Here is a 21,218-nt window from a genome sequence, read left to right on the forward strand (position 1 = left end):
CTGGTGGACTGTTTCTACCATTTTGATTTATTTCTATAAAGTGAGGGGTGGGGAGACAGGGGGAGGCAAGTCCCAGGGCTGGGCCGCTCCTGGCTCAGTGAGTGCCAGTGTAGAATGGGTGGGAGTCACATTAGAGAAGCTGCTGTGGCTCAGTGGAAAGAGCCTGGGCTTTGGAGTCGGAGGTCATGGGTTCAAATCCCAGCTCTGCCAACTGTCAGCTGTGTGACTTCGAGCAAGTCACTTAACTTCTCTGTGCCTCAGTTACCTCATCTGTAAAATGGGGATTAAAATTGTGAGCCCCCCGTGGGACAACCTGATCACCTTGTAACCTCCCCAGCGCTTAGAACAGTGCTTTGCACATAGTAAGCGCTTAACAAATACCGACAATATTATTATTATTATTATTTTGGGGGGGCGGTTCTGGGAATAGGGGAGGTGGCAGAGGAGAGGTCTTCACTGTGGAATTGGGGGGATGTCTGGGAGTGTCATGGGCTCTGTTGTATAGTAGAAGAGGGGGTTGTCAGTGTGGAATGGGGGTGTCAGAGTTTGCTATAGGACAGGGGAGGGGGCTTCAGTGTGGAATGGATGGGGGACTCTGGGGGTGTCGTTGGCTCTGCTGTAGGGGAGGAGGGGAGGGGGCTGGCTCAGATCTTCTTGTGCTGGAGGTGGGTGGCGGGTGGTGCGGCCGTGAATGAGGCGTGGCAGGCCTGGGCCAGGCCCCCAATCAGATTCAGGAACTCCTGGAAGTCTAACTGCCCGTCACAGTTGAGGTCCAGTTTCTTCATCATCCGGTCCAGGACGCCTGGGTCCTTCTGGCTCTAGGGGCAAAAAGGACATCAACCAGTCATGGAGCCACCCTAACCCCGCTCCCGAATCGTGGCTGAGTCCTCCACTCCACCCCCTTGGAGATGTCATGAATGGCATCACCAATCACACGCTCCCTTTTTCTTCTTCCTCTTGCCTTCTTTATCAGTCGACCAATAATAATAATAATAATAATGGCATTTATTAAGTGCTTACTATGTGCAAAGCACTGTTCTAAGCACTGGGGAGGTTACAAGGTGGTCAGGTTGTCCCACGGGGGGCTCACAGTCTTAATCCCCATTTTACAAATGAGGTAACTGAGGCACAGAGAAGTTAAGCGACTTGCCCAAAGTCACCCAGCTGACAACTGGCAGAGCTGGGATTTGAACCCATGACCTCTGACTCCAAAACCCATGCTCTTTCCACTGAGCCACGCCGCTTTGAGGATTTACTCTCCGCAGAGCACCGTACTAAGCACTGTAGAAACTGCATGGCCTAGTAGAAAGAGCAGGCCCTGGAAGTCAGAGGACCTGGGTTCTAATTCCGACTCTGCCAGTGACCTGCTGTGTGACCTTGGGCAAGTCACTCAACTTCTCTGTGCCTCAGTTTCCTCATTTGTAAAATGAGGATTCAATACCGGCTCTTCCTCCAATTTAGACTTCATGGGAGCCTAATGGGGGATAGAGACTGTATCTGATCTGATTAACCTGTATATGCCCCAGTGCTTGGCACATAATAATTGCTTAACAAATACCGCGATTATTATTATTATGTGAGAGGAAACAATAAAGTGTGTAGACACAATCCTAGCCCTCAGCGAGCTTACAATCAAGCAGGAGGCTATATAGTACAGTCCTCTATATATAGTAAGCACTCAATAAATACCACTGATTGATAGACACTGAACTATCCCAACCTCTTAGTACAGTACTCTGTACACAGTAAATGCTCAATAAGTACAATTGAATGAATGAACTATACTCATTCATTCATTCATTCAATCGTATTTACTGAGCACTTACTGTGTGCAGAGCACTGTACTAAGTGCTTGGGAAGTACAAGCCAGCAACATATAGAGATGGTCCCTACCCAACAACGGGCTCACAGGCTAGAAAGGGGAGGCAGACAACAAAACAGAACGTGGAGACAGGTGGATAATAACATAACTATATGTTATTACATATCCTCCTACCTGTAATTTAGTTTAGAGTCTGCCTCCGTTGCTAGACTATAAGCTCCCTGAAGGCAGGGAATATGTTTACTTCTCTTCTGTACTCTCCCAAATGCTCAATACAGCACTCTGCGTTCTATAGGTGACACAGGCTTTAAACCCCTCAATCAACTTGTCCCCTCCTACCTTCCCTCCCTGATTTCCTATTACAACCCAGCCCGCACACTTCGGTCCTCTGATGCCAACCTACTCACCGAACCATGATCTCGTCAATCTCGCCGCCGGTCCCACGCCCACATCCTCCCTCTGGCCTGGAACACCCTCCCTCTTCATACCGAACAGACAATCGCTCTCCCCACATTCAAAGCCCTAATAAAAGCTCATCTCCTCCAAGAGGCCTTGACTAAGCCCTCATCTCCACTTCTCCCACTCCCTTCTGTGTCGCCCTTGCACTTGGATTTGCACTCTTTATTAATAATAATAATAATGATGGTATTTGTTAAGTGCTTACTATGTGCAAAGCATTGTTCTAAGCACTGGGGGATACAAGGTGATCAGGTTGTCCCACGTGGGGCTCAAGGTCTTAATCCCCATTTTACAGATGAGGGAACTGAGGCATAGAGAAGTTAAGTGACTTGCCCAAAGACACACAGCTGACAATTGGCAGAGCCAGGATTTGAACCCATGACCTCTGACTCCAAAGCCTGTGCTCTTTCCACTGAGCCACGCTGCTTCTCTATTGACCCCTCCCTCCGCCCCAAGGCACTTATGTCTATATCAGTAATTTATTTATATTAATGTCTATCTCCCCCTGTACACTCTCAACTCTTTGTGGGCAGAGAAAGAGTCTACCGACTCTGTTATAGTGTATTCTCCCAAGTGCTTAATACCGTGCTCTGCACCCGATTGTGGTATTTAATAATTGTATTTGTTAAATCCTTACTTTGTGCCAGGCACTGCGCTAAACACTGAGGGGGGTGGATACAAGCAAATCGGGTTGGAACTAGTAAGCGCTCAATAAACACGATTAGTTGATTGATCGGATGACTGTACAGTGCAGCACTTAGTACAGTGCCTGGCGCATAGTAAGTACTTAACAAATGTCATCATTATCAGAAGTCGCCTCTCTGACCTTAGAGAAAGCAGCCAGTTCGGTGTTCATGAATTTGAGGAACTCGGTCTTCGATAGGGTGCAGTTATTTCCCTCCTGGCCGGCATAACGCTGGAAGACGGCGATCAGGGACTCGATACAGCGTTCCGTTTCCGTGGGGTTGACGATCACCTTGGCCTGGAAGGAGGGAGCGGATGGGGGTGAGGAATAGGGGAGACCCAGGAAAAGTTGGGGGTGGTCACTCTCCCTGCCTCTCCCCCTCAGGAAAACCCTTTTTTGCTTCCTGCAGAATCTCCCAGGGACAACCATATCCAGTTGGGCACTCGGAGCATTTGCAGAGATAGACCGGTTGTGGGGCTGAGCAGTTATGGGTAGAAGCAGCATGGCGTAGTGGATAGAACAAAGGCCTGGAAATCTGAAGGTCGTGTGACCTTGGCCAAGTCACTTCACTTCTCTGGGCCTCAGTTACCTCATCTGTAAAATGGGGATTGAGTCTGTGAGCCCATGTGGGACAGGGACTGGGCCCAACTGATTCACTTGAGAAGCAGCGTGGCTCAGTGGAAAGAGCCCGGGCTTTGGAGTCAGAAGTCATGGGTTCAAATCCCGGATCTGCCAACTGTTAGCTGTGTGTCTTTGGGCAAGTCACTTAACTTCTCTGGGCCTCAGTTCCCTCATCTGTAAAATGGGGATTAAAACCGTGATCCCCCCTGTGGGACAACCTGATCACCATGTAGCCTCCCCAGCACTTAGTACAGTGCCTGGCACATAGTAAGCGCTTAACATATACCGTTATTATTACTATTATTCTCTGGGCCTCAGTTACCTCCCCAGCACTTAGTACAGTGCCTGGCACATAGTAAGCGCTTAACATATACCGTTATTATTACTATTATTCTCTGGGCCTCAGTTACCTCCCCAGCACTTAGTACAGTGCCTGGCACATAGTAAGCGCTTAACATATACCGTTATTATTACTATTATTCTCTGGGCCTCAGTTACCTCATCTGTAAAATGGGGCTTGAGATGGTGAGCCCCATGTGGGACTGTGTCCAACCTGATTTGCTTCTATCCACCCCTGCCCTTAGTTCAGTGTCTGGCACAAAGTAAGCATTTAAAAAATACCATAATAATAATTATTATTATATGGGGCTTATAATAGGGCCTTCGGGCCCAACTCTAAAATCTCCTTCCTTCCTCAGTTCCTCCCTCTGGACACTTCCTGGGGACGCTCCCTATTTCTACACCCCAAGGGAGAGGCAATGTGTGTGTGTGTGTGTGTATGTGTGGGCGAGGAGCAGGACAGGAACTGCCAACCAGCTAGGTGGGATGGACAGCCTGCAATTCCTGACTGTTCCCGTTACGCACATTCCTGACCGTTACCCAGATCTCTGGGACATGATGCCTTTACGATCCGCCCCTTCCCACTCCTCACCCCCTTCCTGTTCCGCTCTGCCCCGCTAGAGAGGTACAGGAGCTGGGAAGATTTCGGAAGTTGGTCAGAGGGTGAGCCTTGGAGAGGGGGAAGGGGAGTCTCCAGACTGGAGAAGAGAGCAGGAAAACGGGGTGAGGGGGCGGGTGGGGGGAGTTGAAGCATTTAAAGGCGTTTCCCTGGAATTCCCTCCCCTCTATTTTCCATGACTCCAGAGGACGGGAATCCCTCCACACTCTGGTCTTTCTTCCCTTTCAAAACCCCCCTCTTGGCCCCCAAGTGGGCCAACTCTCCCACCCTCCCCACCAACATTGGGGTTTTTTTAAAGACGCCTCATTAACTCCTCCCTCTTTTCCTCCCCCCTTCCCCTCCTTGTTCCTATTTTATTTTATTTTATTTTATTTTTATTTATTTTATTTTGTTAGTATGTTTAGTTTTGTTCTCCGTCTCCCCCTTTTAGACTGTGAGCCCACTGTTGGGTAGGGACTGTCTCTAGATGTTGCCAACTTGTCCTTCCCAAGCGCTTAGTCCAGTGCTCTGCACACAGTAAGCGCTCAATAAATACGATCGATTGATTGATTGATTGATTTCCCACCCGCAATTTTAGATACCCGGAGGAGGCTGTCCAGGCCACAGCTCGGCTGGGCTTGGGGTGGTCCGGGTGGGCCCACCCGGAGGTGGACAGTGGGAGGGAAGGAGGGGAAGAAGGGGAGCAGGGGGCGGAGAAGGGGCCGGGGAAGCCATGAGTTGGCACTCACCATGGCAGAAGGCTGGGCAGGGCAGAGGAGCAGAGGTGCAGGTCCTTTGGAGATGGGGCGAGCGGAGTTCTGAGGCGGGCCCTGCCCCTGCCCCTGGCCAGCCCAGATGGTGACGACGGCCTCTCCAACCCCCTCTTTCTTCCCCCCTCCCCAAAACCACCGCCCTGCGAGACTCTGGAATGAGTCACCCTTTCCTCTCCCCTGCCCCGCCACAACTGGGCCTGACTGGGCACGTAGGGACTCCCGGTCTAGGCCTAAAAACTCCAGAAACCAGACCCACACAGTCACACACATATCACTCTCACACGCCCAATCGATCGATCAATCGATCAATCGTGTTTATTGAGCGCTTACTATGCGCAGAGCACTGTACTAAGCGCTTGGGAAGCACAAATTGGCAACATATAGAGACAGTCCCTACCCAACAGTGGGCTCACGGTCTAAAAGCGCTCACAGTCTAAAACACCCAGACACACAGGCACACAAACACTCCCAAACACATACAGTCACACACACACACACTCCCAAACACAGACACACTCCAGAAACCCAGACCCACACAGTCACACATATACTCCCAAACACCGGTACACACATAACAGGCGCACACACACACTCCCAAACACAGACACACACAGAAGACACACACACACTCGACACACACACAGACACACACACTCCCAAACACAGACACACACATAAAAGACACACACTCCCAGACACACACAGACACACACATAACAGACACACACAATCCCAGACACACACACAGACACACACACTCCCAAACACAGACACACACATAACAGACACACACTCCCAGACACACACATATCACTCTCACACTCCCAGACACACAGACACACAAACAATCCCAGACACACACATACAGACACACACACACACATTCCCAAACACAGACACTCACATAACAGACACCCATAGACACACACACTCCCAAACACAGACACAGACACACAACAGACACACATTCATTCATTCAATCATTTATTGAGCGCTTACTGTATGCAGAGCACTGTACTAAGCGCTTGGGAAGTACAAGTTGGCAACATATAGAGATGTTCCCTACCCAACAGCGGGCTTCCCAGACACACACACATGCACACACACTTCCAAACACAGAGACACATACACACACTCCCAGACACACTCCCAGACACACTCATAGCACTCTTTCACTCCCAGTCACAGACACACAGAACTAATCACTTATTCGGATACACTCCCCAAAACACACTCACACTGAAACACAAACAGAGCAGTCACATACAGACACACACTCACACAAACACAGAGAAGCAGTGTGGCCTAGTGGATACAGCATGGGCCTGGGAAGCAGAAGGACCTGGGTTGTAATCTTAGCTCTGCCACTTATCCGCTATGTGACTCTGGGCAAGTCACTTTACTTCTCTGGGTCTCAGTTACCTCATCTGTAAAATGGGGATAAAGACTGTGAGCCCCATGTGGGACAGGGACTGTCCTGATTTGCTTGTATTTTCCCCCCAGTGCTTAGTACAGTGCCTGTCACTTAGAGCTTAACAAATTCAACTATTCTTCTTGTTACATAGCATAAACATGCACACATACCTTTCAGTAAGAAATGCCCCAAGGGAGACACACATCTGCTTTTACCTTCACATAAATACAGACAGGGGATCACACATAGATTTACAATCATCACACATCATTCTCCTGTACGCATCTCCCACTCCCCCATACATACATTCCCCCTATCACACATCCCAGTGTGCACAAACTTAAGCAAGAGTAAAATCTGTGATTGGGGGGACTTGTTGGGATTCAGAGACACCCAGTTTGTGCTGGCTCAGGCTGCTCCTTACTTACTTTTTTTTTCTCTTCCTTTTCTCCCCCACCTCTTCCTCCCTCCCTTCCTTTCTCCCACCCTCTTTTTCTTCTTCCATCCCTCTGTTTTTTCCTTCCTTCCTCCCTCTCTTCCCTCTCTCCCTCTTTCCTTCCATTCCTCTATTCCTCCCCTCCTCCTTTCCTTCCTGCTCTCCCTATCTTCCTCCCTCTGTTCATACATCTCTTCCTCCTTTCCTCCCTCTCTCCTTCCCTTTCTCCCTCTCTGCCTCCTTCCCTCTCTCCCTCCTCCCCTATCTCCCTGCCTCCCTCCCTTTCTCTCTCCCTGCCTCCCTCCCTCTTTCTCTTTCCCTCCATCCCTCTAATCCTCCCCTCCCCCCTCCTCTCCCTTTCTTCATCCCTCCCTCCATTCGTCTATCTCTTCCTCCTTCCCTCCCTCCTTCCCTTTTTCCCTGCCATCTTCCCTCTCTTCTTCCCCTTCTTCTCCCTCCTTCCTTTTTCTGTCTCCCTCACTCTCTCCCTCTCTTTCCCTCCCTCCTTCCTTTCCTCTCTCCCTCTTCCCCCCACCTTCCATCCCTCCCCCCTTATCTCCCTCCCTCTTTCTTCCTCCTTCTCTCTTTCCCTCCCTCCCTCCGGGTAGGTGAGCCACTAATGGCTAGGAGGGAGTGGGCAGACAGGAGTCTGTTCTTTGTATTAAAGATCTCCAAGGAAAGGAACATCTCTCCGTGCTGGGGTGTGTCCCACTTGTAATCCGCTTTACCTCCAGGTTAGAACTTCTTGGGTCTAACCCCTTCCCTCTCACTGCTATGCCAACCGGATTTCTTTGTCCCAACCATTCAGACCCTGGTCTGGTTCCTCTTCTTCTAGTCACCCCTGCCCCAGCCCCCAAACTCTCTTTTCTTCCCTCCTCATTAGGCCCCTAACTCCCACCTCAAAAGACCCAGAGGCCTGGCATCTTCGAAGTCCCCTACCTCTTTCCTGGCTTAATACACCTCTCCACTGACCTCTGAGGAAGTGGGCAGGGGAGGAGGAGAAGGTCACATGGCCTAGTGGCATCGGGCTAAGAATCAGGAAAACCCTTGTTCTTAATCCCAGCTCTACCCTGGGCCTGCTGTGTGACTTTGGGCAAGTCACTCAAATTCTCTGGGCCTGTTTTCTCCTTTGTAAAATGGGAATTCCGTACCTGTTCTTCCTACCTCTCAGTCCTCATGTGGGATGGGGACTGGGTCCAATGTGATAATCCTTTATCTATCCCAGTGCTAGGCACACTGCTTGACACAGAATAGTGTTTACCAAATAATATAATAAAGTAATAAATTAAAGGTTGATTTTATGGGTCACAGATGGGCTGGGCGGCTCTTCATCTGGCAGCCCTTGGTTAAAAAATGATTTCCTGGATTTTTGGGAAAATTCCTTAACTTTCCTAGAGGTAGCATTGAGGGTCTGCTCCTTTCCCCAAGGAATTCCATCTCTAGGAATATTCTCCTTATGGGATCCAGGAGTTCCTGAAATTCCCAGTCCTATGGTTCCCAAATACGGTCTGGGATCTATCTGGCATCCACTGTCTTTCCCTTTCTCTTCCCTCCCTCCCTCCTCACCTCCGTGACTGCCTTTGTGGCTTTCTGCATTTTATGCTGTCATCCTCGTGAGTCATGCTATTCCTGGATCTGACCACTGTCTCTTTAATCCAATAGTTGTTCCTACCCCTGAAAAGACCCTCCCCATCAGGCCCAACCCCCAACCCACCATCCAGGGTCACCCTCCCTGTGCCCCAGAAGACCACGACAGAGCCCCCAATTTCTGGATGTCTTCACCCTGCCCAGAATTTCCTCCTTTCCTCCCCCTCCCAACCCGGCCCCATTCTGCCACAGAGGAAATGCCAAAGTCAACACAGAAACCGGTATAACCTGTATTCCTTTCAACGGAGCGTAGCTGCAATTTCCATGGGTCTGGAGGCAGGGCAGATTCCTATCCCAGACCCTGAGGGGTGTGGTGGCTCCGGGCCTTCAGGGTGGAGAGCTGGGATGTAGGGTGGAATGATGAGGGGACCCTCACTGTGACCCTCCCTCAATCAATCAATCAATCAATCAATCAATCGTATTTATTGAGTGCTTACTGTGTGCAGAGCACTGTACTAAGCGCCTGGGAAGTACAAGTTGGCAACATATAGAGACAGTCCCTACCCAACAGTGGGCTCACAGTCTAAAAGGGGGAGACAGAGAACAAAACCAAACATACTAACAAAATAAAATAAATAGAATAGATATGTACAAGCAAAATAAATAAATAAATAAATAGAGTAATAAATATGTACACACATATATACATATATACAGGTGCTGTGTGGAAGGGAAGAAGGTAAGATGGGGGGAGGGGGAGGGGGACGAATGGAGGGTACCATACTACACTTCCCAGTAGCCCCCAAGATGCCAGAGGGTCAACTGAGCATGTGCTAGACTAGCAGCATCCCACACCCCAACCCCGCCCGCCAAGTCAGTTAGCCTCTCTGGACCTCAGTTTCCCGGCCTGTAAAATGGCATATGACCTCTGCTCTCCCTCCTTTAATTACTGTAATAATTGTGGTATTTGTTAAGCGCTTACTAGGTGCCAGGCACTGTAATAATAAAAATAATAATAATTGCAGTATTTGTTAAGCGATGATTATTTGCCGAGCACTGTTCTAAGTGCTGGGGTAGATGCAAAATAATCAGGTTGTCCCACGTGGGGCTCACCGTCTTAATCCCCATTTTACAGATGAGGTAACTGAGCCACAGAGAAGTAAAGTGACTTGCCCAAGGTCATCATCATTATCATCATCAATCGTATTTATTGAGCACTTACTATGTGCAGAGCACTGTACTAAGTGCTTGGGAAGTACAAATTGGCAACATATAGAGACAGTCCCTACCCAACAGTGGGCTCACAGTCTAAAAGACTGTCATGCAACAGAACCAGGATTAGAACCCACATCCTCTGACTCTCAAGCCTGTGCTCTTGTCACAAGGCCATGCTGCTTCTTTTGTACTCTTGTACTGGCCATGCTGCACTGTACTAAGACCCAGGATGGATACAAGCAAATCAGGATGGACACAGTCCATGTGGGGTTCACAGTCTCAATTCCCATATTCCAGATGAAGTAACTGAGGCCCAGAGAAATGAAGTGACTTGCCCAAGGTCACTCAACAGACCAGTGGGGGAACTGGGATTAGAATCCATGACCTTCTGACTCCCAGACTCGTGCTCTAATCATTTCTCCGTGATGCTTATTTTCTCTATGAGAATCGTCACTCTCCAACTCTCTGCCTTATATTCATTCCCTTCCCAAGTGATGCCTGGAATTTTACTTTGCTCATCAGCAGTTCTTCAATGAACAGTTTGTCAACAATGTTCATTTTGTGTCCATTGTGTGCAGGGCACAAATATGATGCCAATAAGGTCCAATATTTGATACTTACTATGTGCACGGTACTGCATTGGGCACCTGCTGCACGTAGAGCTCTGTATTAGGTGCTTCATGGAAGTAGAGGGCTTTAATGGGTGACTAGTTTGTGTAGAACAGTGACTTGGACACTTGGGAGAGTGCAGTGGAGATTACAGTTACAGTATTGCTCTCAAGGAGTTTCTAATCTAATGTGGGGTAACCTGTGTGTACAGCACTGTACTAAGTGCCTATTGTGTGTAGAACATTGTACTGGGCACCTGCTGAACATAGAGTACTGTTCTGGACACTTGGGAGAGCATCTATTCTATTTATTTTATTTTGTTAGTATGTTTGGTTTTGTTCTCTGTCTCCCCCTTCTAGACTGTGAGCCCACTGTTGGGTAGGGACTGTCTCTATATGTTGCCAGCTTGTACTTCCCAAGCGCTTAGTACAGTGCTCTGCACACTGTAAGCACTCAATAAATACGATTGATTGATTGAAGACAGCATCTGGACTCTCAAGGAATTTCTAATCTAGGGTAGGGAAGCTGACAGACAGAAATTAAGCCACAAAACTATGAAGCAGCACGGCCTGGTGGAGAGAGCATGGGCCTGGAAGTTAGAAGGAACTGGGTTCTAATTCTGGCTCTGCCACATGTCTGCTGTGTGACTTTGGGCAAGTCACTTCACTTCTCTGGACCTCATTTTCCTCATCTGTAAAATGAGGATTAAGACTGGGAGCCCCATGTGGGGCAGGGACTGAGTCCAAACCGATTGGCTTGTATCTACCCCAGTGCTTAGAACAGGGCTTGACACATAGTGAGCGCTTAAGAAACGCCATTATTATTATTATTATTATTATTATCATTATTAATAAAAGATGGTAGTGCTCTGGACACTTAGGCGTTTGGATGCGGCCCTTGTGCTGAGGAAGCTGGGCGAGGGGAGGAGAGGACTGGGGGAGAGATTGAGTGGAGTTTGGTCTTGTGGCTGCCTTGTCAGTTAGTGACTCACCGATAGACTCAGTTTCAAATCTTCAAGATAGAGGAAGCTTGGCAAGAGAGGAGGGAGCACTGAGGAGGGATGAAAGTTTTTGGATTAGGGGAAAGGGGGGAAGGGGCAACTTTGGGGAAAAGGGAATGGGAAGGTGAGGGGGTAAGAAAGAAAAGGGTTGGGGCAGTGTGGGCTGTGTAGACAAAGGATCTTGGGGCAGAAGGAAGGGAAGAAGAAATGAGAAGCAGCATGGCACAGTGGCTGGAGCCCAGGCCTGGGATTCCTAATGTCATGGGTTTTAATCTTGTCTCTTTGGACAAGTCACTTCACTTCTCTGGGCCTCAGTTACCTCATCTGTAAAGTTCATTCAATTCATTCAATCGTATTTATTGAGCGCTTACTGTGCGCAGAGCACTGTAGTAAGCGCTTGGAAAGTACAGCACAGCAATAAAGAGAGTCTGTGAGCCCCATGTGGGACAGGGACTGTGTCCAACCCTATTTGCTTGTATGCAACCCAGCGCTAAGGACAGTGCCTGGCACACAGTAAGAGCTTAACAAATACCACAGTTATTATTTTTTGGGGAAGGGAGAGTGGGAAGGTGAAGGGGAAGGAAGGAAGGGGGTGGGGGCAGTTTGGACTGTGTAGGCGAAGTATCTTGGGGCAGGGGAAAGGAGCATCCTGGGGTGGTATAGACAGGCTTTTGGGTAAGGGGGAAGGTGAGGGGGAAAGAAGGAAGGGGGTAGGGGCAGTCTGGCAGTGTAGGCGAAGGCTCTTGGGGTAGAGGGAAGGGGAGACATGGGAGGGGGCGTCCTGGGGCACTATAGAGAAGGCTTTTGTGTGGCTCAGTGGAAAGAGCACGGGTTTTGGAATCAGAGGTCATGGGTTCAAATCCCGGCTCCGCCACTTGTCATCTGTGTGACTTTGGGCAAGTTGTACCACATGGGGCTCAGAGACTAATCCCCATTTTGCAGATGAGGTAACTGAGGCCCAGAGAAATGGAGTGCCTCGCCCAAGGTCATACAGCGGACAAGTGGAGGAGCTGGGATTAGAACCCACATCTTAGAGAAGCAGCATGGTTCAGTGGAAAGAGCCCGAGCTTTGGAGTCAGAGGTCATGGGTTCGAATCCCGGCTCTGCCAACGTGTCTGCTGTGTGACCTTGGGCAGGTCACTTAACTTGTCGGAGCCTCGGTTCCCTCATCTGTAAAATGGGGATGATGACTGTAAGCCCCACGTGGGACCACCTGATCACCTTGTACCCCCCCAGCGCTTAGAACAGTGCTTTGCACATAGTAAGCACTTAACAAATGCCATTATTATTATTATTATTATTAATATTCTCTGTGCCTCAGTTACCTCATCTGTAAAATGGGGACTGTGAGCCCCCCGTGGGACAACCTGATCACCTTGTAACCTCCCCAGCGCTTAGAACAGTGCTTTGCACATAGTAACCGCTTAATAAATGCCATGATTATTATTTTGGGGAAAGTGGAGTGGGAAGGCGAGAGGGGGCGGGGAGGGGAAAGAGCCGCCCGGAGATCAATCAATCAATCAATCGTATTTATTGAGCGCTTACTGTGTGCAGAGAACTGTACTAAGCGCTCTGCACACAGTAAGTGCTCAATAAATACGATTGATTGATTGATTGAAATACAAGTCGGCAACACACTCTCTCTTTCCTATCAGTGATGTTCCGGCTGGGAGATCAGAGTTTGGCAGGTCAGTGGGAGGGAAAGCCGGGAGCGGGTCGCCCTTTCCAGACACCCCCTTCCCAATCCCGGGGAAAAATTCCCCCCAAAGAATTTTGGAGCGGGAGGGAACCGCGGCTTTCCCAGAAGGCGCCACTAGATGGCGCTGAAACACCGCTAAGAGCTCCAGGGCAGAAGGTGCGAGGGAGGGGGAGCATTTCATTCATTCAATCATTTAATCATATTTATTGAACACTTATTATGTGCAGAACACTGTACTAAGCGCTTGGAAAGTACAATTCAGCAATAAAGAAAGACAATCCCTGCCCACGCCGGGCTTACAGTCTAGAAGGGGGGAGACAGAAATCAAAACAAGTTAACAGGCATCAAGATAAATAAATACGGGGTCGGAGGAGATGATCCAAAGTTTCCCTTAAAGGGAGGGGACGGAGATTTTATTGACCTCTATTTTCTGTCCTTCCCCCCTGCCCTCTCGTCTTCAAAACCTCCTGAAAGTCCACCTCCTCCAGGAAGCCTTCCCTGATTAATCCTCTAAACGCTAATCCTGCAGCGTTTAGTGCAGTGTTCTGCACACGGTAAGCTCTCACTAAATTCGATTGATTCATTCTGGGGAAGACTTTCTGGGGGAGGTGTGATTTCACAAAGTCTTCGTTTCTGCCCCCCACTCCAACTACTTATGAATGGCTCCTGTCTACCAGCCTCGTCGTTTAGAGTGTAAACTCCTTAAAAGATGGTTCATGCCCCTCAGTGATATTTAGAACATTGAGGTTGAGGGCAGGGATCGTGTCTACCAACTTAGTGGAATTGTGGTCTCTCAAGTGCTTAGTACAGTGACCTAAAACAAAGTAGGTGCTCAATAAATACCACTGATGATGATGATGTTGTTGTGGGCAGGCAGGGATTGTCGCTGCTTATTGTGGTACTGTACCTTCCCAAGCGCTTAGTACGGTGCTCTGCACAAAGTAAGCACTTAATAAATTCGATTGAATGAATGATGATGAGGAACACCCTCGCTCCTCAAATCTGACAATTATTCTCCCTCCTTCAAAGCGTATTGAAAGCCCATCTCCTCCAAGAGGCCTTCCCTGACTAAGCCCTCCTTCCCTCTTCTCCCACTCCCTTCTACGTCGACCTGACTTGCTTCCTTTATTAATTTCTCCCTTCCCAGCCACACAGCACACGTGTCCATATCTGTAATTTATTTATTTATATTAATGCCTGTCTCCCCCTCTAGACTGTTAGCTCATTGTGGGCAGAGAATGTGTCTGTTTATTGTTATATTGTACTCTCCCAAGAGCTTACTACAGTTCTCTGCACGCAGTAAGCGTTCAGTAAATGCGATTGAATGAATGAATGGGATGGGGGTATTTCTCCTATATAGAACAAAGGCGGTGCTTCGGCAGCTTGCCAAGAAGGTGCCGCTAGATGATGGTATTGCACAGTAAAATTCTCTCATTCTTCATCAAGCGTTTAATTACAGTTAACGGGCCTCGAGCAGATTATCGATAAATGCCATTGATTGATAGATTGGTGGGTTGACAAGGATAGCGGTCAAATGGTTGGTGATGGAGCAGATTTCCACGGTCTGGGAGTTGCAATTGATCTCAAAGACCCTAATCTGAACATTCACTGTAGACAGGGAACGTATCTACCAACTCGGTTGTACTCTCCCAAGTGCTTGGAACAGAGCACTACACACAGTAAGCGCTTAATAAATACTATTAATTGACTAGAGAAACAAGTTTGCCTAGAGATAAGGGCGCAGGACAGAGAGTCGGGAGATTTGAATTTTAAACCTGGTTCTGCCACTTTTCTGCTGTGTGACTTTGAGCAAGTCACTCAACTTCTCTGGCCTCAATTTCCTCACCTGTAAATGGGGATTAAATACCTGTTCTCCCTCCTTCTTAGGCTTTGAGCCCTGCACGGGACAGGGACAGTACCCAAATTCATTATTTTGTATCTATTCCAGTGCTTGGCAAGTAAACCAATCAATCAATCACATTTACTGTGCACTAAACTGTGTGCACAGCACTGTACTAAGCGCTGGGAGAATACAATATAACACAATTCATAAATGCATTCCCTGCCCACAATAGTCTAGAGGGGGAGAAATACAATAGTATAAATAAATAAATTACACATACATATGTAAGTGCTGTGGGGCTGAGGGAGGGGTGAATAAAGGGAGAAAATCCAAGAGCAAGAGCAACAGAAAAGGGAGTGGGAGAAAAGGAAATGAGGGCTTAGTCAGGGAAGATCTTTTGGAGAAGTACCTTAAAAAGGGCTTTGAAGATGAGGAGAGTAATTTTCAGTCAGATAAGAAGAGGAAGGGCGTTCCAGGCCAGAGGCACGATGTGGGCGAGAGGCTGACAGTGAGATAGATGAGATAGACGTACAGTGAGTAGGTTAACATTAGAGGAGTGAAGTGCGTGGACAGGGTTTTAGTAGGAGAGCAGCGAGGTTAGGTAGGAGGGGGCGAAGTGATTGAGGGCATTAAAGTCAACAGTGAGGAGTTTCTGTTCGATGCAGGGGTGAATGGGTCATGCCTGGAAGTTCTTGAGGAGTGGGGAAGACATGGACTGAACGTTTATGTACAAAAGTGATCCGGGCAGCAGGGTGAAGTATGGACTGGAGTGGTGTGAGAGAGGAGGCAAGGAGGTCAAATATTTAATAATTAAGTATTCCTTTTATTATTATGTAGGATTTGGCTCTACCTGCCGTGGTTTGGTGAGGTGGAACAGAGGAGGGAAGAAAGTGGCAGCTAGAAGGAGAGGGGGTGGTGGAGAACAGGAGAGAATGTGAGCTCATTGTGGGCAAGGAATGTGCCTACCAATTCTATTGTATTACACTCTCCCAAGCACTTAATACTGTGCTCGACTCCCAGTGAGAGCTTAAGTAATACCGTTGATTGATTGATTGATTGAGAATGGAATACGTCCCATCTGACCTTTGAGAAAATGATGTGGACCCCACCCCCAAGAAGCTTTCAGTCTGGTTACTGATGGGGTTCGCAGAGAGGACACGGACCAGAAGAATCGATTTGCTCGTGATTTATTGCCCATTTGCAGAAAACTGGAAGAAGGGAGGTTTATAGGTCAGGGGGAAAAGGGTCAGGAGTGCACAGATCACGGCTCCCACCGGCATAGGGCGTTTCCCTATGCAGAGCCCAAAACCCTCCAGGGGTGGCAAAAGAAGTAAAGAAAGCATCCCAGTTGTGCAGCCCTTCGAGAGCAGGGGAAGACAGGAGCTCAGAAAAGTCGCGTCCTGCATCCCGTGGAACCCCGTCTTAGCCGAAATTCCATCAGGAGTCCAGAGCCAATCTAGAACTCGTCCTCCCGGGTGGGATTTTCCCGCCACGGGTGGCCACGGGCGGATCTCCACTCCCAGATGGCATAGGGTCCGGCGGCGTTGTCCACACGCTCCCACCTCCAGCCACCCTCGTCTCCAGCCTCACCGTCCCAGGAGGGCCAGGACCCGGAACGGGAATGGTCTTTGTCCCCCAAATCAACTCGGTCGGGGTCTTCTTCCCAGTGCCTGGCATTTCTGAGGTTGGGCCAAGAGTGGGCGCAGTAGCATAGCCACTTTGGGAGGTGGGGGACTTCAGAGGGGAAGGGGTACCTGCGTCCCAAAGATGGGAGAGGGCGAGGAAGCACAGGTGGCAATCGAGGTACAGTGGACCCTACAACTGATGGGACTTGGCGATCGCCTCTCGCCTGACATCTGCCATCTTCCCTTGGTAGAGGATTCTGGGCTCTCCCTTGGCGTCTCCCATCTTCTCTTGGTTCAGGACTCTGGGCTCTCACCTGGCGTCTCCCATCTTCTCTTGGTTCGGGTTTCTGGACTGTCACCTGGCGTCTCCCATCTTCCCTTGGTTCAGGGCTCTGGGGTCTCACTTGGCGTCTCCCGTCTCCTCTTGGTTCAGGATTCTGGGGTCTTACCTGGCGTCTCCCATCATCCCTTGGTTCAGGATTCTGGACTCTCACCTGACGTCTACCCTCTTCTCTTGGTTCAGAGCTCTGGGGTCTCACTTGGCGTCTCCCATCTTCTCTTGGTTCAGGATTCTGGGCTCTCACCTGGCGTCTTTCATCTTCCCTTGGTTCAGGGCTCTGAGTTCTCACCTGAGATCTCCTTCCTTCCCATGTTTCAGGCCTCTGAGTTCTCTCCCGGAGTCTCCCATCCTCCTCTAGATTAGGGCTCTGGACTCTCTCCTGGCGTCTTCCCTCTTCCCTTGGTTCAGGATTCAGGACTCTCACCTGGCGTCTCTCATCTTTCCTAGGTTCAGGGCTCTGAATTCTCACCTGATATCTCCTTTCTTCTCTTGTTTCAGGCCTCTGAGTTCTCTCCCGGAGTCTCCCATCCTCCTCTAGTTCAGGAGTCTGGGCTCTCTCCTGGTGTCTCCCCTCTTCTCTTGGTTCGGGACTCTGGGCTCTCACCTGACGTCTCGCATCTTCTCTTGGTTCGGGATTCTGGGTTCTCACCTGGCGTCTTTCATCTTCCCTTGGTTCGGGATTCCGGACTCTCACCTGGTGTCTTTCATCTTCCCTTTGTTCAGGGCTCTGGGCTCTGACCTGGCGTTTTCCATCTTCCCTTGGTTCAGGACTCTGAGTTCTCACCTGAGATCTCCTTTCTTCTCTTGTTTCAGGCCTATCTGTTCTCTCCCGGAGCCTCCCATCCTCCTCTAGATCAGGGCTCTGGGCTCTCACCTGGCGTCTCCCATCTTCCCTTGGTTCGGAATTCTGGGCTCTCACCTGGTGTCTCCCATTCTCACTTGGTTCGGGATTCTGGACTCTCACTTGGTGTCTCCCATCTTCCCTAGGTTCAGGGCTCTGAGTTCTCACCTGAGATGTCCTTTCTTCTCTTGTTTCAGGCCTCTGAGTTATCTCCCAGAGTCTCCTATCCTCCTCTAGATCAGGGCTCTGGGCTCTCTCCTGGCGTCTTTCATCTTCCCTTGGTTCAGGATTCTGGGGTCTCACCTGGCATCTCCCAATTCCCCTTGGTTCAGGATTCTGGGCTCTCACCTGGGGTCTTTCATCTTCCCTTGGTTCAGGATTCTGGGGTCTCACCTGGCGTCTCCCATCTTCACTTGATTCGAGATTCTGGGCTCTCACCTGAAGTCTCCCATCTTCTCTTGGTTCAGGATTCTGGGGTCTCAGCTGGCGTCTTCCTTCTTCCCTTGGTTCGGGATTCTGGGCTCTCACCTGACGTCTCCCATCTTCCCTTGGTTCAGGGCTCTGAGTTATCACCTGAGATCTCCTTTCTTCTCTTGTTTCAGGCCTCTGAGTTCTCTCCCGGAGTCTCCCAACCTCCTGTAGTTCAGGGCTCTGGGCTCCCACCTGGCGTCTTCCTTCTTCCCTTGGTTCAGGACTCTGGGCTCTCACCTGTCGTCTTTCATCTTCCCTTGGTTCAGGATTCTGGGGTCTCACCTGGCGTCTTCCCTCTTCCCTTGGTTCAGGACTCTGAGTTATCACCTGAGATCTCATTTCTTCTCTTGTTTCAGGCCTCCAAGTTCTCTCCTGGAGTCTCCCATCCTCCTCTAGTTCAGGGCTCTGGGCTCTCACCTGGCGTCTCCCATCTTCCCTTGGTTCGGGGTTCTGGATTCTCACCTGATGTCTCCCATCTTCTCTTGGTTCAGGGCTCTGGGCTCTCACCTGGCGTCTCTCATCTTCCCTATGTTCAGGGCTCTGAGTTCTCACCTGAAATGTCCTTTCTTCTCTTGTTTCAGGCCTCTGAGTTATTCCCCGGAGTCTCCCATCCTCCTCTAGATCAGGGCTCTGGGCTCTCTCCTGGCGTCTTTCATCTTCCCTTGGTTCAGGATTCTGGGGTCTCACCTGGCGTCTCCCATCTTCCCTTGGTTCAGGGCTCTGGGTTCTCACCTGGCGTCTTCCATCTTCCCTTGGTTCAGGGCTCTGAGAGCTTTCTTGGCTACTCACATCATCTCTTGGTTTGGGGATCCTAACTCTTTCTTGTTTTCTCCCCTCATCCCTCAATTCAGGGCTCTGAGCTCTTTCTTGGTTTCTCCCATCTTCCCTTGGCGTAGAGATCTGAACACTCACTTGGCGTCTCCCATCATCCTTTTGTTCAGAGCTCTGAGTTGTCTCTTGGCGTCTTCTGTCATTGTTTGAATCAGGACTTTGAACTTCTTCTTGGTTTCTCACATCATCCCTTGATGTTGGGCTCTGGTCTCTCACCTGATTTCTCCCATCATCCCGAGCTTCAGGGCCCGGAACTCTTTCTTGGTTTCTCCCATCATCACTTGGTTCAGGTCCCTCGGCTCTAACCTGTTGTGTCGCATTGTCCCTTGGTCTGGGGCTCTGATTTCTTTCCTGGCGCCTCCCATCATCCCTTGGTGTTTGAGTTTCAGCTCTCACATCCTGTTTGTCATCTTTCTTTTGTTCGTGGCTTTGAGTGCTGGCTTGACCCCTCCTATCATCCTTTGGGCTCTGATCTCTCACACGACTAGCCCCATAGTCCCTTGTGCTTTGACTCCCATTCCTTCTTTGGATAGTTGCAACCCCTTCAGATGACTCTGTCCATTCCCTTCTCTCGTTTCGATTTCCTCCTTCAACTGGGGTTCTGTGATCATTGCTTATCTGCTGCCTCTCCCCTCCTTCCTTTCCCTGTTCCCTCCACCTTTCTGCAGCTCCATCTTTCTCCTCCCGCTCTGAACAGAGCAGTGGCTGAATGTGCAGGTAGCCTGCTTTCACGATACTGAAGATTAAGATGAGGAACTCGTTGAAGTCCACTGCTCCGTCTTTGTCTTGGTCAATGAGTTTGAGTATCTTATCTATTGTCTCCAGTTTAGTTGATTTCTGCAGGAAGACCAGATTGTTGTGAAAAATGGTGGTTAGGGAACTTGTCCCCCCAATTCTTTTTGCTGGAAATTAAATCCATCAGACTTACAGATTTTCCCGTAGTTGGCTGCTCTCAAAACCTATTCAGGATCCACTTAAGTTAAATCAACCAATAGTATTTATTGAGCGCATACTGTGTGGAGAGGCAGCATGGCCTAGAGCATGGGACTGGTGGTCAGAAGGACCTGGGTTCTAATCCTGGCTCTTGGGCAAGTCATTTCACTTCTCTGAGCCTCAGTTCCCTCATTTGTAAAATGAGGATTAAGAGTGTGAGCCTCATGTGGGATAGGGATGGTGTCCAACCTGATTTGTTTGCACCCACCCCAGCACTTAATACAGTGCCTAGTACTTAATTTATTTATTTACCAAGCATTTTACTAAGCTCTTGGGAGGATACGCTAGAGCTAGAATAATAACTGTGGTGTTTTCTAAGCGCTTACTGCTGCCAAGCACTGCACTTAGCTCTGGGTTAGACAGAAGATCATCAGGTTTCACATGGGGCTCCCAGTCTAAATAGGAGGAGAAACAGGTATGGAATCCCTATTTAGTAGATGAGGAAATTGAGGTACAGACAAGTTAAGTGACTTGCCCAAGGTCACACAGCAGACAAGTGGCAAAGTGTGGATTAGAACCCAGGTCCTCTGACTCTTAGGCCCATGCTCTTTCCACTTAGACACACTGTTCCTCAAGCAGAGGACATGATCCCAGCTCATAAGGAGTTTACAGTCTAATGATATGTGTTTTTAGGTGTGAGGCAGGGTTGGATCGAATCAACCCATATATTAATAACTGTGGTGTTTGTTAAGAGCTTACTACATACCAGGCACTGTACTAAGCAGTGGGGTAAATACAATACAGTCAATTCAGACACAGTCTCTGACCCACACAGAGCTCAAAGTCTAAGGAGGTATTTAAATCCCCATTTGACAGATGCAGAAACTGACGCCCAAAGAAATGAACTGACTTGCCCAAGGTCACCAAAGTAGGCAAATGGTAGAGCTAGGATTAGAATCCAGATCATTCCATCGATCAATCATGTCTATTGAGCCCTTACTTTGTGCAGAGCACTGTATTAAGGCTTGGGCGAGTACAATATAACTACATGATAGAGTTAGTAGACACATTCCCTGC

At 49.1% G+C, this 21,218-nt stretch overlaps 1 protein-coding gene across 1 annotated transcript; it reads right to left on the minus strand.

Moving 5' to 3' along the window:
• Positions 1-383: 383 nt before the first annotated feature.
• On the minus strand, positions 384-5,371 carry S100A11 (S100 calcium binding protein A11). The gene is made up of 3 exons (XM_038768871.1): positions 5,274-5,371; positions 3,108-3,263; positions 384-818 (listed from the first exon to the last, which is right to left on the minus strand). The coding sequence occupies exons 1-3, from the start codon at positions 5,274-5,276 to the stop codon at positions 645-647; spliced, it is 333 nt and encodes a 110-aa protein (XP_038624799.1). The 5' UTR covers positions 5,277-5,371; the 3' UTR covers positions 384-644.
• Between the last annotated feature and the right edge of the window lie 15,847 nt (positions 5,372-21,218).

The sequence above is a fragment of the Tachyglossus aculeatus genome, chromosome Y4 (assembly GCF_015852505.1).
Source record: "Tachyglossus aculeatus isolate mTacAcu1 chromosome Y4, mTacAcu1.pri, whole genome shotgun sequence".
Lineage (NCBI taxonomy): Eukaryota > Metazoa > Chordata > Mammalia > Monotremata > Tachyglossidae > Tachyglossus > Tachyglossus aculeatus.